The sequence below is a fragment of the Nicotiana sylvestris genome, chromosome 12 (genome assembly GCF_000393655.2).
Source record: "Nicotiana sylvestris chromosome 12, ASM39365v2, whole genome shotgun sequence".
NCBI classification, from domain to species: Eukaryota; Viridiplantae; Streptophyta; class Magnoliopsida; order Solanales; family Solanaceae; genus Nicotiana; species Nicotiana sylvestris.
The window spans coordinates 99,018,451-99,038,816 of NC_091068.1; the positions used below are offsets into that span (position 1 = coordinate 99,018,451).

The 20,366-nt window shown below is 35.2% G+C and overlaps 1 protein-coding gene and 1 non-coding gene across 2 annotated transcripts; one reads left to right on the forward strand and one right to left on the reverse strand.

Moving 5' to 3' along the window:
* Positions 1-3,632: 3,632 nt before the first annotated feature.
* On the reverse strand, positions 3,633-5,854 carry LOC104222132 (patatin-like protein 3). Its single transcript, XM_009773326.2, has 2 exons — positions 4,822-5,854; positions 3,633-4,390 (listed from the first exon to the last, which is right to left on the reverse strand). Exons 1-2 carry the CDS (start codon positions 5,761-5,763, stop codon positions 4,049-4,051), a joined length of 1,284 nt encoding a protein of 427 aa, XP_009771628.1. The 5' UTR covers positions 5,764-5,854; the 3' UTR covers positions 3,633-4,048.
* A 5,354-nt stretch (positions 5,855-11,208) lies between these two features.
* On the forward strand, positions 11,209-11,315 carry LOC138884433 (small nucleolar RNA R71). The gene has a single exon (XR_011404627.1). It is a non-coding gene; the product is annotated as a small nucleolar RNA R71 (small nucleolar RNA).
* The last annotated feature ends 9,051 nt before the right edge of the window (positions 11,316-20,366 follow it).

Below are 20,366 nucleotides of genomic sequence, written 5' to 3' on the forward strand. Positions count from 1 at the left end.
CGACCTTTTTTAAGCTTTTGAGTGCTGGTCCCCTGCAATAAGGTAGCCAATTTCATTATTCCCAGTGAGCCAAAAAAGTAATAATTGCACGGGGCGACCATTTATATCCATTTTTTAAAAAAGTTTGAACTTGTACCCACTTTTTAAACTACTTCAGTCCCCTTTCTCTTCCTCCTTCATTTTCTTCTTCTTCTTTCTTTTGTGCTGTTGGTGCTGCTATGAAACTTCAGTTCATGGGATGATTGCCATAAGTATGTTTATCAGATTATTTAAAAATAAATTATGAATAATTACATAAGTTAGTAGACAATAATTTGTAAATATTTTCACGTACGTGAAGTTTAAGGTCACACTTAGTGATTCTTTTCGTGATAATTCTGTTATGTTCGCGTTAATAGTTTTCAAAATTGACGATTTAGATATTGTTGGCAATTTGATTATTTTATAGTAATAATACACTATGAAAGAATAAGGTGATTATTTATCTAGTATGTTAGAAAGCTTTTTCAAAAACTTCAGCTTATATAGTGCTGAAGTTTTTACAAATGAACTAAATAACTTCAGCATTTCTGCTGAAGTTTTTGAAAAAGCTAGTGAATCCATGACAAAAAAACTTCAGCTTATTTAGTGCTGTAGTTTTTACAAATGAACTAAATAATTTCAGCTCTTCTGCTGAAGTTTTTGAAAAAGCTTAATGACAAAACTAATGAGTCCAAGACAAAAAAACTTCAGCTTATTTAGTGCTGAAGTTTTTACAAATGAACTAAATAACTACAGCATCTTCAACAATTACAAACAAAAAATTCAGCACACTTCAGGCCCGTCTACTAGAATGCTGAAGTTTGCGTGATTACCTTTGCTACTTTAGGTCTGTATGTTGAAGTTACGCGAAAAAATGGGTACGCTTGATATTTTTTTTGCAAAGCGGGTACAAGTTAAAACGTGACAAAAAAAATGGGTATAAATGCAAATGCCTCGGCATTTTGACATAACTGGTTATTCCTTACCTTGGGATGGTAACAAGTGTCCTGCTATTCCTGTAATTTGGATAATCTATTTTGACTCAGTTGTTATAGTTTAGACACTTTTGTATTGCCGCCATTTATGTTAATGCATGCACTTACCAATGAATACCTAAACAAGGTAAGTCCTAGTTTAGAAAAGGCAATGTATTTGATGTTGTAAAAAATAATTTATACTATTAGTAATTAAAACGGATAAATCTCTATGTTAAACATTAAGTAGTAGTAATCTAATAAACATGTTAACTAATTTGGAACAATAGGTTAAATCTACGGAGTCAGTCTAGAAAATCTTCACCACTACCCGTGTGTATATATTTTAAATCTCTCTGTATATTTATGTTATACAGAAGTATGATGACTCTTGACTAGGGGTGGCAAGTGGGCCGATCCGAGCCCTAATTAGGCCAAGTGGGCTGGTCTTATGGGCCGCGGTCCCGATCCTTAAATAAAAGGGCTTAGCGATCCCAGGCTAAATGGTCTTTTTGTAGGAACTGGTCCGGGACCGGACCCACAAACTCATGGTCCTGAGCTAAACGGACCGGGCCCGCGAGCTAAGTGGGCTGAGTGTGCTCAACGACTAAATAGTGATTTTTTAAAAAATTAAATAGAAATTAGAGTCAAAAAGATGTTAAAAAAAAATATCTAAGGCAATGCCTTGTAAATTTATTATAGAATTGTGACCTAATTTTTTAATTCAAATTTAAAGACAAAAATATTGTAAAAAGATATTCAAAACAATGCCTTGTACTTTTATTATAGCATTAAAAAAATATGGCAATATCTTTCTTTGTCTTTCTCCCCCCAATGGAATGAGCACAACAAGGTGCTAATACCACTATTGAGAAGAAAAAGAAACTAATCAAGATGTGCCAAAATACAAATTACATAATAAATACTAATTTTTGTTCATACAAGTTACATGGTATCTTTTACAAACTTCATAAATCCTTCAAGGTTCGGAGGAATTTCTGTTGGTGGTGGTGGAAAAGTAGCTCGGTCATCGCTTTGTCGGGCGAAGCAACATCCTCAGCAAGTTCAACTAGGATTTTTGTAAGCTTCGTCTTCCTCTGGTGTGATTCAGCAAGTCCAAAATTTCTTCTTTCCGAACGGATCCAATCTCTGAAAAGTATTGATTTTTTCAAGCTCTCCCTCATAGATGCTCTATAATTACCTATTTGAAGTCTTGCTTGACTGAAAGCGCACTCCGATGCCACTGTTGAAGCTTGAGTATGTAAAATGTCTCAGGCCATCCTTGAAAGAACCGGAAAGTGTTTTTCTTTGTCCTTCCACCATTGCAAAATATTAAAGGAGTCGTCGGGATTCACTTCCTCAAGTTGCTGCGACAAATAAACTTCAAGCTTATTTAGTTGTGAAAAATTATTATACTAGAACCAAAAGAATCCCTAAACCCAGCCCAAGCACTAAGTCCTTTTACTCCTGCAGTTGTTTTAGAAGTTTGAGAATCAGAAGAAGATGGAGTTGGAACATTTGGTCTAGCATGATTTATGCAACTCTATACGAATTATAAATAGTTTGAGCATTTATTCTAATTGATGCTATTGCTTCCGGAAGTTTAGGAAATTCATCATCTTCAAGCGCTAAACCATTAAAAGCTAACTCCATACCACAAGTTTTACACTTAGCCTTATTTTGTTGAACTAGTTGAGTAAAAAATGGTCAAACATGAGATATTTCTAGCCGTTTGGTAGGTCGTCTAGAAAAAGCAGGGGCAGTATCAGGAGTATCAGATGGATCATCATTTGGATTAGCAACGTTATCACTAGTTGGATTAACATTAGAAGCAGATCTAGTGGGTGTATCATCATCCGGTTGAGTTTAATCAAAATCAATTTCCTCATCATCATTTTCATCAATAGTATTATAATTATTAGAATAGAGAGAATTCATTAATTCATTGTCTATTTTTAAATAGCCAAACAACTAGATTTTTTTATTAAAAAATTTACCATCGGGCCCGCTTGGCCTGCCAGGGACCGGCCCGGTCCCTTGGCGGGCCAAATGGTTCCCTGACAAAAATCGGCCCAAGCTCATCTCTAGCGGTCCTACCGGTCCCGGCCCACTTAATCCGCGGGCCCGGGCCGCCCACTTGCCACCCTTACCGTCTTGACTAATGTACTATTTCCTCTCCTCTTGCTGTAGTGATGATGGTGCTGCCCTTTGATATTTCAGTCTCAAAAAAATTATAATCCGACTCTACGATATATTTCTTTAAGAATTTTCGGTGAATGATAGCCATGCATGAATCCTGGAGTAGCTGCATTATTAGTTCAAAGCGTCATAAACACAACAATTATTAAAGTCATTAGCATATTAAATTGCAGTGGGGACAGTAAATATAGAATACTAACATAATTAGATCAATAAATAAGATGTAACCTAGTCAATGCTTCCTTCAAACCTTTTACTGTAAAATTTGTAAATCTTTTTATATGGAAAAGATGTTACTCCTTCCTATCTGAACTGAACTAATTCTCATCATTGAGACGTAGTTATTGTTGTATGTTTGATTCGAGCGAAGGGAGTTAAAGTTAGCAAGTTAACACACAAAACAATCGGGATAAATGATCATTAAAAGCAACTAGCTAGTGTTGGTAACATAACATTTACAAATTACCAAGTGCTTCTCATTGCTCTAACAAGCAATACATTTATAATATTAACATCACATACATACACACATTCATCAAGATTCAACCCTACATACATTTCACTACAAATCAACCTCAAGATAAAAAAAAAAACTAGAAAAAAAATTCTCAGGCTATTTTAGCAGGCAGCTCAGCTCAAACTCGGATGTCTGAAATATTCACGAGTGGCTTCAAACCCATACTTCAACATTAATTCAACTTAACCCACCCTACCTTAATTACCTCGCTATAATATTCTAACCTAATTAATAATAATGGAACATAGGTCTAATATATGATCATGATACATAGGTCTTCTTTACTTTACGTTAATTAATTTTCTCCCCTTATTTTTTAAAATCTTGAGCTAGATTATTAACATGAGGAAATGGTGGATGAAGTTGTTGCAGATGAAGTTCTAGGAGATGGTGATGCCTGTTTCAACATGACTGGGGGTAATATTGTAGTTTTCCTACTTTTTTGCTCTTTGATTAATTCACCAGCAAATATTTCCAACTTATCCAAATTTGTGTATTCCACCAATTTCTTCCCTTGAAATAACACAGATTCCACATTCTTCTGCTTTAGCATTTCTTCAGATATGGCTACTGTCTTGCTCGTCGATTCGTGTTTTTTCCCAACAATTCCATTTCCCTGTACTCTAACATAGTTACTGTTTCTAAATTGTCCAAATGCCATTGATACAGCTTGATCTACCTGCATTTTTTATAGGGTTACAACATTAGTCTTAGTCCAATAATTTGTGTAGATAAAGTAAATATATTTTACTTTTTCTATCAGTTAATAAAGATGGAAAATTTATTGTTCGATTATTTAGTTAAGATTCCAAATTAAAGTTCTTAATATACTACTATATCGTTAGGTGCACTATTTAATCAAAATTAACTTGTGGACTATTTAATATGTACAACTTTTCGTTTTGTTGCCTCTGAGTAATACATACGAGGTCCCATGCCCAAAAAAGGAAGAATTCTTAGAAATAAAACTCATTAAATCCAAAGTACCAACTTTCATACTTACGAACTATTCTAACGAAAGCAATTTTAAATATTATAAATTATTCAACTTTTTTTTCTTTGTTTAAAAATATTTAACATATTTTGCATAAATAAAAAAGATAAGCTTACCATATCGGCAGCTCCATCTCCGGCAATCTTAACAAATGCCGCCGGGGATAACATCACATTTCCGGTACCGGAATCTGATTCTCCATTACCCAAAGAAACCACTAACAAATCTTCAACTCCATTAGCAAAGGGAAACTCTTGTTTATTGTTAAGTACATGAGTGATAGCTGCAGCCGTTGGATTATTCATCGTAACCCCACCACCAACGGCTGTGATCTTCCTTCTTCCATCAATTGACTTCACTTCCACCGAAAGATCAGCCACTGTGGCCTCACAAACGTCCGCCAACTTAAAATCACAACCGTCCATCTCCAACGCATCAGCCCGCGAAAATACAAACGGTGATCTCGTAGTTAGATCGTAGCAGGGGATTAAAACCGACTTAACCGTATCTTTTAAAGTTAAACCGCTGAATAATTTATCAAACACCTTCGCCGGCCGGAAAACACGCCGGAAAAATCCACGGTTAGAACACCGTGAAATTTTCCTATCACTCTCAAGAAGGAATTTAAGAGCTTCCTCAGCAGTAAACATCGGAATCCCATCTTTCCCACGCGTGAAAAGAAGACCGGCGAGGACACCACCGGCGCCGGAGCCGGCGACAACATCGAAGAAATCGGCAATGTGGGTGTTTTTATTTCCGGTTTTACAACGAAGGGTTGCTTCCAAATGGGCTAAAGATTTTGCTGCTAGAATGCCATTAGTGGAGCCACCGCCGTCAATTGAGAGAATTCTGATTTTTCCGGCGGCGACAGTTTTTGTTCCGGCAAAGGGTGTTAACGTATTAGTACAGTTTTGTTTGCATGTAGGAGAAAGTGTTGGGTCATTGTAACCAAAGAGGAATTTGTTTTCAAGAATGGAAAATATTTCGTACGTGAGTTTGTCAACTTCCATTTTGTTGGAGTCGATCATTGAGATGGTAGAAATTGTAGCTGCTGCCATCTTTTGTGTTTTATGTGTTGTTTCTTCTTCTTTGGGAAGACAAATGAGAATCAATGGTTTTAGAAAGTGAAAAGAGAAGAATGAAGATGAAAAGAACAGGTAGACAAGTATATATATATATATACATGCAAAGATAATTACACTTAAATAGAGGAATGAAACCGCAGGATTTTTTTGTGTGGGATGGGGGTAGGGGGAGGGGTTGGGGTTGGGGGTAGTTGGAACGCAAGCGTGAGGTTATTGACTTGAAAGAGACACACATTATAGTCTTTTACAACTTATTACTCCATCCGTTTCAATTTAGATAAAGTAATTTAATTTAGTATGAAATTTAAGAATTATTTTTTGAAATTTGTAATTTTAAAAGTTTAAGGGGTAAAAGCTTTATAGGAACATGACTTTTGTGTGATTATAAAAGTTTTTCATTAAGGGTAAAATGAATAAAATAAATAGTTTAAAATTGCATTATTTCCAATTGTAGAAATATGTCATTCTTTTAAAATAGGCTAATAAAAAAAGTGTGTCCTCTAAATTGAAACAGAGAGTATACAATATCGTTCCTTTTTTACAGAGTATTTTAAATTGTTGTAAGAATTTATATATCTTAACTGTTAGATTATTAACTTTTACAGTAGCATACCTTGTTATAAACTGTTTTATGTAAGATGATTTGATAGTGTAAAATTATTTAGATTGTCAGTGTATAAAAATTGTAATTATTTGGTGTTCGAAATCAACCCATCACGGTTAATCCAGATTCACATTGCGTAGAATTCGTTAAAAGAAAAAGTATTTTTTACCAACAACCTTTTCAATCTCAACGTCTGAACCAGGACAAAGTTTTTTACTTAAATTAATTGATTAAAAAATAAAGGCTTTAGATTCCCAAATTATTAAGATTGTGTCACTCTATTATGCCTGTAGTCTAAGGTTTTAGAGTTCAGGTGGGGACAGTATGCACCCTTTAATTTATGGGTTTACGCTAATAGTTTTTTCAAGATCTTTAATTAATTCGGATTACTTCAACTTGTGTATTAGATTTTGTAAAGAGAAGAGATACACTTGTTTAAATGTAAGCTTCAGTTTTTCTCTGGCGTAAGGTCTAAGTCTACGTACCAACAAGGGTTGTGGTGAAATGTTAAGTACTTCTTCATCCTTAACCAGAGGTCTCGGATTTGAGTTCCTGAGTATAAAGTTGTCTTTGTTAGAAAGCATTTCACCCTAATGTGGAGCTTTCTGGTGCGAATTCGAACTTAATCGGGCTTCAATATGGATACTGAACACCGAAGAAAAAAAAAAGAAGGTTTAAGCGGGAAGGGAGGATTGTATGTTGTTATTAAAATTTCCTACTATAGAAATGAAATGACGACATTGTTTTGGTAACAAAATTTTGGGTGAAAAACGTAGTTATCAATGAAAAATCTGGAGGTAGGGACTTGTAAAGATATCATGTGTCGTGGCCAGTACCCCTTAACTTCGTTCATCTTTCTTCTTCTTGTCAATATTTTACTCTCTTTTATGCACCCAAGTGGATTAGTGACTATCTAATAACGAGGGTTAAAAATTATACAATCTCATATTTAAAATTCAGCAAAGGGAAAAATGTTAGATAATTTTTTCCTAAGTTTTTATGAACAAGTTATTCAATATCTATGCTGATAAAAGATAATAGGTACCAAAAAAAATTAGTCACGGGTAAGGGTGGTAAAATGGTTAAAAGAAAACAGTTAACTACTCATATTATCCACTAAAAAATGGGTTGGATAATGAACTTTTTAAAAATGGGTCAAATATGAAAAGAATCATATTGTTCATTCAGAAAATGGATAACCAATGAGTAACCAATGGATAACCAATGGGTCTAACTTTTACATTTGTAAAGCCTCAAATTGGGGTTCTCAAGTTAGGGGGACTAAGAATTCTCCCAAAAGTGATCATATGCAAGAATTCATGGATAATATGGTTACCTATATTATCCGCCGATTAACCTGTTTTTTATCCGTATTAAATATGGGTCGGATCGGATAATTGATCCGTTTTTTCATTATCCGTTTTCGACCCAAACCATATCCGATCCGACTCGCCCGTTTGACACTCCTAGTCATGGATAAGCTGGCCCGATCTCTATAGTTAGAACTTTATTTTATAACGGAAAAATATTTTTAAAAGAAGAAAGAACAGTTGCCTTGTTCCTAGTTGTACGGTTCATGTACCGACATCTGAATCTGTTACTCCTATTTACTACTAATAGTTTACTACCACTTCGTGTTCTCATTTTCTTTGTTTTTCATTTCGTAATCGATATTCGCATTCGAGTAGAAGCGGAGCTAGGATTTAAAGTGTATGATTTTTGAATTTGTTTCGGAACCCATAGTTCGTCTTAGTTATTGGGTTAACAATTAAATATTTTTACATATTTAATAAATTTCTTAATACAAATATAGTGTTTAAGCAAAAGTAATTGTGTTCGGCCGAATCCGCACCTAATATGCGAGCTCCGCCTCTGTATTTGGGCCTAAATAAATTTGGATTCGCGCTAGAAAATAAGGGTAAAATGTTCTCTAACAAAAACAATTTTATATCCGGGATTAAGACTCAAACTCAAAAGCTCTAACTAACAATGAAGGAGTAATTACAACTTTATCACCCATCATGTTCTCCATTTAGTATGCCTATGAGCTCGTTTTCCTTTTTTGTTGTCTTTTTTTTTTTCTGCAATTACTTCTGCAGTTGCACCAGTTAGCTAAGTAAAGAATCTACTACTAGCATATTTACATACATAAATAATCCATAATAAGTAGAATTGGTGATCTAAAAAATAAGACATACAGTAATATTTACGATCGCGCGAGTAAATTGCATTGATAGTACTATGTAAGTACATTTTACTTCACTGTTACTGTTAGTGAATATAAATTACTGTTAGTGAATATAAATTAAATCTACTCTAAACTAAATGAAGGTCAAAGGGCAGAAGTATGAGCTCATAGATGCATGGATCTTTTCTCACCTACACAGATATATATAAGACCCTAGTAGGAGTGGCAAATGGGCGGGTTGGGCTGAAATTGAACGGGTCAAGATGGGTTAGGTCAATAAATGAGTTATTGCCCAATCTAGCCCAAAGTGTATTTGGGTTAAGATGGGCTAAACAATGGGTCATAATCCAACCCGCCCAACTTGACTCATGTTTTAGAACCATGCTCATCTTGAATAAAAAAAAATCTTTTACCTTAAAATATGTGAGCTGACAAATATTTTATGGGTGGGGGTGGGGGGGAGGGGGGTTGGGGTGGGTGGATGGTGTAGAAAAACGAAAAAATATAAAACAGAAAGTACAAAAAAAAATTGAGGGTTTTTGCGTGCGGCGGGGGGTGGGGTGGGTGGTGCAGAAAAATAAAAAATTGAAAATACAAAGAGGGAAGGATTGGAGGGGGTTTGCGCGCGGGAGGGGGGAGAGGGGGTAGGGTGGGTGGGTGGTGTAGAAAAATAAAAAATAAAACAAAAAATTAAAAATTTAAAAAAGTGAATTTTTTTAGGGGTTTTGCGGGGGGGGGAGGGGGGTAGGGTAAGGGTGGGTGGCGCAGAAAAACAAAAAATAAAAAAAAAAAAGTAAAATTTTTTTGGGGGGTTTTGGGGGTAGGGGTAGGGTGGGTGGTGTAGAAAAACAAAAGAACAGAAAATTAAAAACACAAAAAATAAAATAAAATTGGGGCAACTAAGTAAATTTCTAGATAAGTTGGGTTGAGATCCTTTGTTTTGGGTGAGTTTCATGGGTTGTATTTGAGCTGTTAAATGGGTCAGAATGAGCTATAAAAAATAATGGGTTAACTTAGGCTCAACTTAAATTAACCCATGAGCTAAAATATTTGTAGCCCAACCCATTAATCTCTGAATTAATTGGGCGGGTTAGATGAGTTTGGGCTCAAATTGCCGCCCCAAATCCCAGCAATAAATGATCATTGGTAAAGATATTCCACAGCCCCGTTTATTGCATTTTCACACAAAAGTATATGATATTTCTTTTTGTAGATAGGCTATATATACGTGTAGGGGTCCTCCACAAGTCAAAGCTAAGAATACACTTACCAGCAGTTTGCCAAACAACTTTATGTACTGTAAAATAAGTAGGTTTATCATATGTCCTCTTCATGAAAATCAACTAATGCATGAATCATGACTAAGATTTGTGAGCCACAAATATTTATAACTTGTTTTGTCATCTATATAATATGTACATATATATATATATAGTAGTTCCGTTAGATTTCTCTTGATTTCATCCTTGTCACATCGTTTGGTTTTTCTTTTTGGTTTAAAAGATAAACATAGATTAGATTAAAGATTGCGTACAGAGACTGGATGCCCGTAGTGCATCCTCATACATACCGATGCACCAGCAGTGGGTGCTAAAGTATTATACCTAACTATATTACTACCACACTTATGATTGTCACTATTACCATACGTATGTACAATATCATAATTATCAGAGTGAGGCCTATTGTCATTCAAAACAATTTCCTGCACTGCACTCTTCTCTTGCTCAAAAACTGCACATACAAAATCTGGGCTGCCCTAAAAAATATGCATCATCGGTTGAATGCCAAAATTGCAGCTTTTCTTCGCTAGTTTCGTTTGGGTTTCTTGATACTTCCAAAAAGTAAAAAAAGGATTAAATGCCTTTGTTATGGAGTATTCTATTACGTAAATGCAAATGATACGTAATAATTAATTAAAATTTAATAATTAAAATTTAATCTTTGCATTAGCCCAATAACCTGCTGCATCATTGCCTCAAGTCTAGCAAACCCATCTTCCTACCTTCCACCATGCTGCTGAGGAGGAGGGTGATACCCTTGTTGCTGATTCTGATTATTATATCCTTGTGGCCTTGGGTAAGGTGCCATATTGTTAGGGGGTCTTATACCTCCCATGTTTCCATTGTTGAACTGTGGATGGACTGGCCTGTATTGCTGATTTTGCTGGCCCCAATTCTGACCACCCTGTCTCTGGCCTCCATAATTAGACACATAATTCATGTCTTCAGGGTAGTGGTGATGATCATGTTCTGCATTCCATTGATTACCGATTGGCTGACTAATGCAAGATGCGCACAAGCCCCCATTGGTAGTATCTACGATGTGTACCTGCTGCTTCTGCCCTGACTCTTCCACATTTTTGGTGAGTATACTCATCTGTGTCAATAAGGTGGTCATATTTTCAGCCATAGAGTTGGATGGATCTAAGGGCACTGAGTGAACCACTGGAGTGATAGGTGCATTCCTGGTTGTCCATCCCGAATTTTGTGCCATCTTGTCAAGCAGACTCTGGTTTTCTCTCCATGTTTTGCTCAAAAATGCTCCACCAGCTGAAGCATCAACAATGTTCTTCACGCTATCTGACAATCCCATGTAAAACCGCTGCCCCAACATCAGATCTGGAATACCATGGTGCGGGCATATAACCAGCATCCCTTTAAAGCGCTCCCATGTTTCATGCAGTGTCTCCATTGGTCTCTGTTTAAAACTCAAAATTTCATCAATTTGTTGAGCAGTCTTATTGGGTGGGTGGAACTTGTTATGGAATTGCCTGACTAACTCATCCCAAGTTGTTATAGAATTTATGGGAAGTGAGTTTAGCCAAGTCTGGGCAGCTCCTGTTACTGAGAATGGAAACAATAACAACTTGATTGCTTCAGGAGTTACGTTGGGCTGCCTTTGGGTTTTGCAGATAGAGAGGAAGTTCTTCAAGTGCTGCTGAGGATCTTCGACTTGCGACCCCGAAAATAGTCCCTTGTTCTGCAACAAGTGCAACATGTTATTCGTAATTTGGATTGACTCAGCCTGTATCTGCGGAACTACAATGGTTGTGGACAGATTTTCAGCTGTGGGTTGTGCCCAGTCATAGAGAGCAGCCTCTGGCACTATTGGTACCGCTGGGTTTTCCTCGTGATCCCCCATGACTGTTTCGAATTGTGCAGTTGTTGGTTGTTGTTTGTTTTTCCGATTAGCCCGATTCAAGGCCTTGAAAACTTTCTCGAGGTCTGATAATGCTTCAAATACTTCACCAGATCTCGATGAGTTTCTAGGCATGCACTTCTTTAAATTGTAATTGATAACACCGTTAATTCCCCGACAACGGCGCCAAAATTTGATCACGCCCAACTATGTCTTATAAAAGGACAATGCGGACGTTGCAAATATAACCTGAGTATTTATGCCTAGAGTCGAATCCACAGAGAATTAACCTATCAATTACTTTCGTTGGACTTACTAAATTCTTTAGAATCAACTTCCCCAAACGTTGTGAATAACAGTTGATGGTATATTTAATAACTAAGATTGAAAGTCAATAAACAGTTGTAAACTAAATATGCTTAAGTTGTGAACAATAATGAGAAGGTTCTAAGGTAGTGATTTCCCCTATTGATGGAATCCCTTCTGTTTATGTTTCATATAGATTTACCAACACATCTCTATCAATCATGAACACTCTTTTTACCATGAATCTCTCTCGAGTAATCACGATAATTTACTAGACGCACTCTCCCGAGATACGCTAGCTGGCTTTGTTTATTACAGTTCACTTTAGATTGCACCCAAGACTTCGTTATCCCTAATCCCGCCTTTAAACCCGCAGTTATAGATCCCTCTTATACTTTGGGAGTGATGTTGTTCAACAATTACCTAAATATGCACTCTCTCCCGAGTTATGCATACTAAATAGGCACAGCTAATTGAGGATCCTGTCAATTAACTACAACAAACACGTAGTTGAACAAATAGAGATTAAACTGGCAAACTATATTAACATAATCAAGAAGTTCATCCTTCAATAGGTTCCATCAAAACCCTAGACAAAGGATTTAGCTACTCATGACAATGGGTAAATAAACTATGAAAATATTCATGATCAAAATTGCCAGAAAAATAAAGACAAGAAGAAAATATGATATTTTGGGTGATCTCTCACACTTGTTTTTCTTGCCAAAGTACTCTCTAAAACATTTCATGCCTCCCTTGGGCGAGTTCTATTGTTTAATATAGGGTTTTGGGCTAAAAATTCCGTGTTTTGCACTTCAGTCCCTCAATTTTCCGCTTCCTATCGCGGTCCTACCGCGGTTACGCCAGGACCGCGTCCAACTAGCCTCTCAGAATCCGCAATAGCCTTCTGCCGCGGTCCGACCGCGGTTACGCCGGGACCGCGGCAGTCCATCTTCAGTTCTGGTTTTGCTGCTTTCGCGTGGTGCACTTAGCGGATATTGTAAGATTGACCTCTTTTTCTCCGTAATTGATCCCAAAAGTACTTCATAGACTGCTTTTATTGTATATAGCGTGCAAAGCATGAAAAACACTAATCATAGCATTTTGTTATCGTTTTTTACCATAAAAACTATACAAGAAGGTGGTTCTTTAGGGCCTAATTATAGTCCAATTCACCTATTATCATACATATATATATATAGTAGTTCCGTTAGATTTCTCTTGATTTCACTCCTTGTCACATCGTTTGGGTTTCTTGATACTTCCAAAAAGTACAAAAAGGATTAAATGCCTTTGTTATGGAGTATTCTATTACGTAAATGCAAATGATACGTAATAATTAATTAAAATTTAATATTGTCAACTTCTTTTCTAGTGTCAAATTAGTATTTCTGATACGTTATATATAATTAATTACGTAGATTTTACAGAAACTCTGTTTGAGCATAAATGGTTAAGAGTTGCTGGCATACTCACCAAAAAACTTTAAATTTAGAAGAGCATATATAGATATTTACCAAGTGTCCATTGATGTCCCTGGACTGAACAGTTATTATCCATTACTCTCTTACCATAATAAACTCACTTGCAGTAGCAGTAGCAAACTAGGGCGGAGGTAGTGTTTGAGTGTCGGGTTTATCTGAACCCAATACTTTTGAAGTGGAGTATAAATTTATATATTATAATTCATTAAAATTGAAATAAATAATAGATATGAACACTTTTAAAACATAATGGATTGAATAGGAAAAATATTAAAGGTTGAACTTACAACGTTTAATTAAATTCTGGATCTGCCTATAGTAAGAGTAACAATGCATTTTACTTACCAATAACGATGTCATCTCATTCTTTTTTTTTGTTTTGTTTCTCACCGGTATTCGATACTCGCATTAGAGTCAGATTATATCCGGATTCGAGCCAAACATTCAGGGGTAGGGCTGCCTGCCAAGATTTTTCATCTCATTCACCCACTGGAATTTGCATTATAAGGCTCTCAACGACTGTACTTACCCATTATTAAAGTAGTACACCAGGTAGGAATGGGTAGGGGACGACCTCAATGGCTCAATTCCTCATGCCTTAGAGTCATCTGTATTTTTGCATGCATACCACATGTGGTTTTCTTACGTTACGCTAATTAATATTTTGTCTCAGTAATGAAAGTTGAAATATATATATATATATATATATATATATATATATAGGAATACTACTATATTATTCCCTCCGGTCCAATTTAATTATTTTATTGTTTTCACACATATTAAAAAATCCACCTTTTAATATTAATTAACAATAAAATTAACTATTTCCTCCACAATAAGTGATCAATTTGCTTTGGACATATCCATTAAGAAAATACTAAATTTTAGACAAAAATAATTAGTGTGACTAAACTATCCTTTATTAAATGTTGCAGGATAGTTATAGTAGCACTTATTTCTATTCTCAAATGTGAGGAGTAATGACTTTTTAGGGATACGTACATAAGGGTAATTTTGGAATAACAAATTGAATTTTTTCTTGACTATATAAATGGACACTTATTTTGGACCAAAATAAAAAAGCAAATTGGTCACTTGTTGTGGACCTGAGGGAGTATATTAATCTTAATTTGTTCATTGAATATACTCTTTACTCCAAGAGCAACTTTGAAAAAAATGAGTTAATTCTTCTTGATATCTAAAAAAATCAAATATTGTGAACCACAAAAAAAAGCCACAAAATCAATTAAAGTGGATCGGAGGGAGAACTATTCTTTTATTGTTATTATTACATGTATATTTAATAAAAAAAGTTTTTTATTATTATTATTATTATTATTTGCTGGAAAAAAGGAGTTAACTATAGTAATTCGTTTCACATAGAATATAGGTATAGCCTAACCACACTTGAGATTTTTTGTTTGTTTCTCCTTCTATGTTCGGTATCCTTTTAATTTAGGACTCTTTTTCCGACCGATTTTTTTTTACTTTGGACGATATTTTTATTACGACAAAGATTTCTACTATCTTATAAGAGGGAATTAGACGATATATCTGTTTGGCATCTAAGGGTACTTCTGACATTTTATAGGTTTAGCATGCTTAAGAGAGCTGTTCTCACTGCCTTAATATTTGGACCTTATCAACTGCCGAAAAGGAATCGCCACTTTTTGTTTTGAGGGCCCATGTTCATTTATTATGTGGAGTCACTGAGTTTAAAATTGTACACCTACTGCACATGATGTCATATTAGTGGCATATTGCTTTTCAATGTTTGTCCAACACCCCCTTTTTTTTTTAATTTAATCTTGAATTTAAAACTCAACAATTATGTATAATTATTTCAAAAAAAAAAAAAAATGGTACACAAAAATTTGTGATCTAATCGTTGTGTCTGAATTATCATTAATCGTCAAAATTAACAAGTAGGTTAAACTTATACTTACAAGTCAAAATGATTTTATTAGTATGACAATTTCTACGTAACTCAAATAAGAATTATTTTTGTTTTATAAAATTTGAAAAAGGATTAAAATACAAATAACAACTATTTTTTTTGAAATAATTAAAATTATTTATTAGTAAAGGCATAATTACGAGAGTGAAAATAAAAATACTGACAGAAAGAGATATATGCATACATTTATTTAGCTTTTAAAATCGGAGCCAAGTTGGAGTATGCTCATCCACCTTTTTAATTTCGTCTCCGAAAAAAATATTTATCTGTCATGTAAATATATGTCGGCCGCAAACTTGTTTGATTAGGAAATTCGCTAACAACTGAGACGAAGATTTTATGGCATAAGTTATATGCAATTGAATGTAAGTTAATTATTGATACTTAGGAGAATATGTTGTAGGCATTCTGTAAGATAGTTTGTTATTGGCAAGTTGAAAGTGGGATTTTTCCCACATCGGAAGAAAGAAGTTTCGTGTCTGTTATGTGAAACACCTTCGAGACCGACCTTACTTGTACCGTGTCTGTTAGCCTCGGAACTGATCAATTTTGAAATTGACTCAACAGGCATGAGATTGTCTCAACAGGCACGAGACTGACTCAACAGGCACGAGATTGTCTCAACAGGCACGAGACTGACTCAACAGGCACGAGATTGACTCAACAGGCACGAGATCCTAGAGTTAATTATTTTTTAACATAAAAATCAAATTTATTTGAATTTTAAATTCAAAATTCGAATAAATAGTCGTGTCTGTTTGTGAAACAAGACATCTTTTCTGAAAGGGTCTGATGGTTGCCTATAAATACACAAGAATTCCAACGAAGTGAAATATAGAAAATCACAAGTGTTATTGCAGGCTTTGTTGTATCCTGAAGAGAATCGTTTTGTATTTTCCCTAAATTAGTATACAGGCGATAACTCTTTAAGGACAGTCGATTTTCACGCCTCAAAGCCAATTTTGATTATTATTTTCTAACAATCTTAAAGAGTTATTCTGCTATGGAGAAATTGATGTCTGTTGTTGAGAATCCGAAGGAGTTCATCAAACTTGATCGCTTTGATGGAACGAACTTTACCCGTTGGAGAGACAAGATGATATTCTTGTTGTCCGCTCTCAATATCTACTATGTTCTTGATTCTACCTTGCCTCTGATGGCTGAGCCCACAGCAGAAGATTCTGACGTAGTCAAGGAAGAAAGGAAGAAACGAGAACATGATGAATTGTTGTGTCGCGGCCATATTCTGAATACTTTGACAGATCGACTCTATGATCTTTACTGCAATCTGAAGTCGCCAAGAGAGATTTGGACTGCTCTACAAACTGCATACCAGAATGAAAAACGAGGTATTGACAAATTCCTGGCTCTGCAGTACTTTGAATTTAAAATATTTGATACTAGGCCTATAATGGATCAGATTCATGAACTGCAAATCTTAGTATCAAAACTAAGTGATCTTGAAGTTAAAATTCCTGATGCACTTCAAATAGGTGCTATTCTTTCGAAATTGCCTTCCTCTTGGAATGACTATAGAAAGAAAATCCTACATTCTATGGATAAAATGACTGTGGAACAATTTCGTACTCACATTCAAATTGAAAGTGAGACTCGTGCTCGTGATGCTATTAGTCAGCCTTCGAGTTCCGCAGTCAATTTTGTCAGTCAGAATGATTCAGGAAGTGGGAACAAACATCTGAAAGTTTCCAAAAAGTCTTCTTTTAAAAAGAGAAAGAACTTTAGTTGTCATCATTGTGGAAAGAAAGGCCATATGATTCGGGACTGCAGATATAGAAAGGCAGGAATAAATTTCAATGCAGGCAAAACCGAAAAGTCTGGAAAGATTAAAAAATCTGGAAATTCTGAAAAGGCAAACGTAGTGGAAAATTCTGCCCAAGGACTGGTTGCCATGGTTTCCGCAATGCAAATTGGTATGGTCACAGAGTTGAATGTGGCTACCGCTGCTACAAATACTCAAGACTGGTGGCTAGATTCGGGTGCTACTATTCATGTCTGTTATGACAAGAAGATGTTCAAGACATATGCAGAAGTGCAGGATTCTGAACAAGTCTTGATGGGAAACCATGTTGCGGCAGATGTTGCTGGAAAAGGAAGTATTGAGATTAACTTCACATCTGGCCAGAAGTTGACATTACTGAATGTGTATCATGTTCCTGATATGAAGAAAAACTTAATGTCCGCTGCTTTGCTGTCAAAGAAAGGCTTTAAGATAGTTATTGAGTCTGATCATGTAATAGTGTCTAAGAATGATGTTTTTGTTGGAAAAGGCTATAACTGTAACGGCATGTTCAAATTGAGTATTAATGAAATAAATTATGTTTCTGCTTACATCGTTGAGTCTGATTCTTGTTTATGGCATGCTAGACTAGGACATTTAAATTTTGGCTCCTTGAATTATATGTCCAAAAATGGTTATATCTCATGTAAAACTCAACATATAAAATGTGAAATTTGCATACAAGCAAAGATGACAAAGAAACCATTTCGTAAAGTTGAAAGATCCACAGAACTATTAGATTTAATACATTCAGACTTGTGTGAATTAAATGGAGAATTAACTAGAGGAGGCAAAAGATATTTTATTACTTTTATAGACGACTTCTCTAGATTTACATATGTTTACCTACTTAGAACTAAGGACGAAGCTTTTCAAAAGTTTAAAGAATACAAGTCTGTTGTGGAAAATCAAAGGAGTAGGAAAATTAAAATTATTCGAAGTGATAGAGGCGGAGAATATTTTCCTAACGAATTTAATAAGTTCTGTGAAGAGCATGGCCTAATACATCAAATGAGTGCCCCTTATACTCCTCAACAAAATGGGTTAGCGGAAAGAAAAAATAGAACTTTGGTGGATATGGTTAATGCTATGTTACTTAATGCACATTTGCCACATAATTTATGGGGTGAAGCACTACTAACTGCATGTTATATTTTAAATAGAGTGCCTTCAAAGAGTATGCATATTTCGCCTTATGAGCTTTGGAATGGTAGAAAACCAAATTTAAATTATTTTAAAGTGTGGGGGTGTATATCCTATTATAGAGTACCTGACCATCAAAGAACAAAATTGGGTCCTAGAGGAATTAAAAGTGTTTTTGTAGGATATGCACAACACTCCAAAGCTTATAGACTGCTAGATCTAGAATCTAATGTCATTATAGAATCTATACATGTTGAATTTATTGAAAATAGATTTATAAATGACAATGTTGATGAAATGACTGAAATAAATGGAAAACGTATCGATGCTAATAAATTGTCGCTTTCTGAAATTATTAAAACTAAGGAAAGAAGTGATGATATGCAGATAGAACCAAGGAAAAGCCAAAGAATAAGAAAAGAAAAACATCTTGGTTCTGATTTTATTTCTTCACAATCTATAGTATTTCTTGTTGAAGGAGATAGGACAAACGTTTGTAATCAAATTCCTATTGTATTAAATGTTGAAGAAGACCCAAAGACGTTTCAAGAAGCAATGTCTTCTAGAGACGCTGCCTTTTGGAAAGAGGCCATTAATGATGAAATGGACTCAATTATATCCAACAACACTTGGGTTTTGGTTGATCTTCCTCTTGGATCAAAACCTATAGGTTGTAAGTGGGTCTTTAGGAGAAAGTACAATACAGATGGTTCTGTCCAAACCTTCAAAGCAAGATTAGTTGCAAAAGGTTTCACTCAAAAGGAAGGCATAGACTATTTTGATACATATGCTCCTGTTGCAAGAATAACATCCATTAGAGTCCTTTTATCCTTGGCCTCTATCTATGATCTTTACGTACATCAAATGGATGTTAAAACAGCCTTTTTAAATGGGAACCTTAGTGAAGAAATATATATGCAACAACCTGAAGGTTTTGTTCTTCCGGGAAACGAGAAGAAAGTTTGTAAATTGATAAAGTCTCTTTATGGTCTTAAACAAGCGCCTAAACAGTGGCATGAAAGATTTGATAGTGTAATACTATCAACCGGATTCGTACATAATAATGCAGACAAGTGCATTTACTCTAAATTTACAAAAGAATATGGAGTAATAATTTGTTTATATGTCGATGACATGCTGATTTTTGGTACGAATCTACAAGGAATTACCGAGACCAAGAAGTATCTAACCTCAGTTTTTAAAATGAAGGATTTAAATGAAGTTGATACTATTTTGGGAATCAAGGTCAAAAGAGATAACAAGCAAGTGACTTTGTCACAAGCACATTATATAGATAAAATCCTTACTAAATTCAGTCATTTAGGAATAAAGGGGTATAATACTCCTTATGATTCTAGTGTTAAGCTAACTGCAACTACTGGAAGAGCAGTAGCACAGTTGGAGTATGCAAGTGTGATAGGTAGTATGATGTATGCAATGCATTGCACTAGACCCGACATTGCATTTGCTGTTTGTAAACTTTCAAGGTTTACCAGTAATCCAGGTAATGATCATTGGAAAGCAATAAGTAGAGTACTTGGATATTTAAAATATACAAAGCACTTAGGCATTTGCTATAATGGTTTTCCTAATGTATTAGAGGGATATTCTGATGCAAGTTGGATTACAAGTGTTAATGATAATAAATCCACATCAGGATGGATATTTACTCTAGGCGGTGGAGCCATTAGTTGGGCATCCAAGAAACAAACATGTATTTCCCATTCTACTATGGAATCTGAATTTATTGCATTAGCAGCTGCTGGAAAAGAAGCAGAATGGCTGAGGAATATGTTACTTGATATAAAGTTGTGGCCACAACCTATGCCAGCCATTTCCATATTCTGTGATAGTGAGACTACAATGTGTGTTGCTCACAATAAAATATATAATGGGAAATCGAGACATATAAGCTTGAGACATGCTTATATAAGAGAATTAATTACAAATGG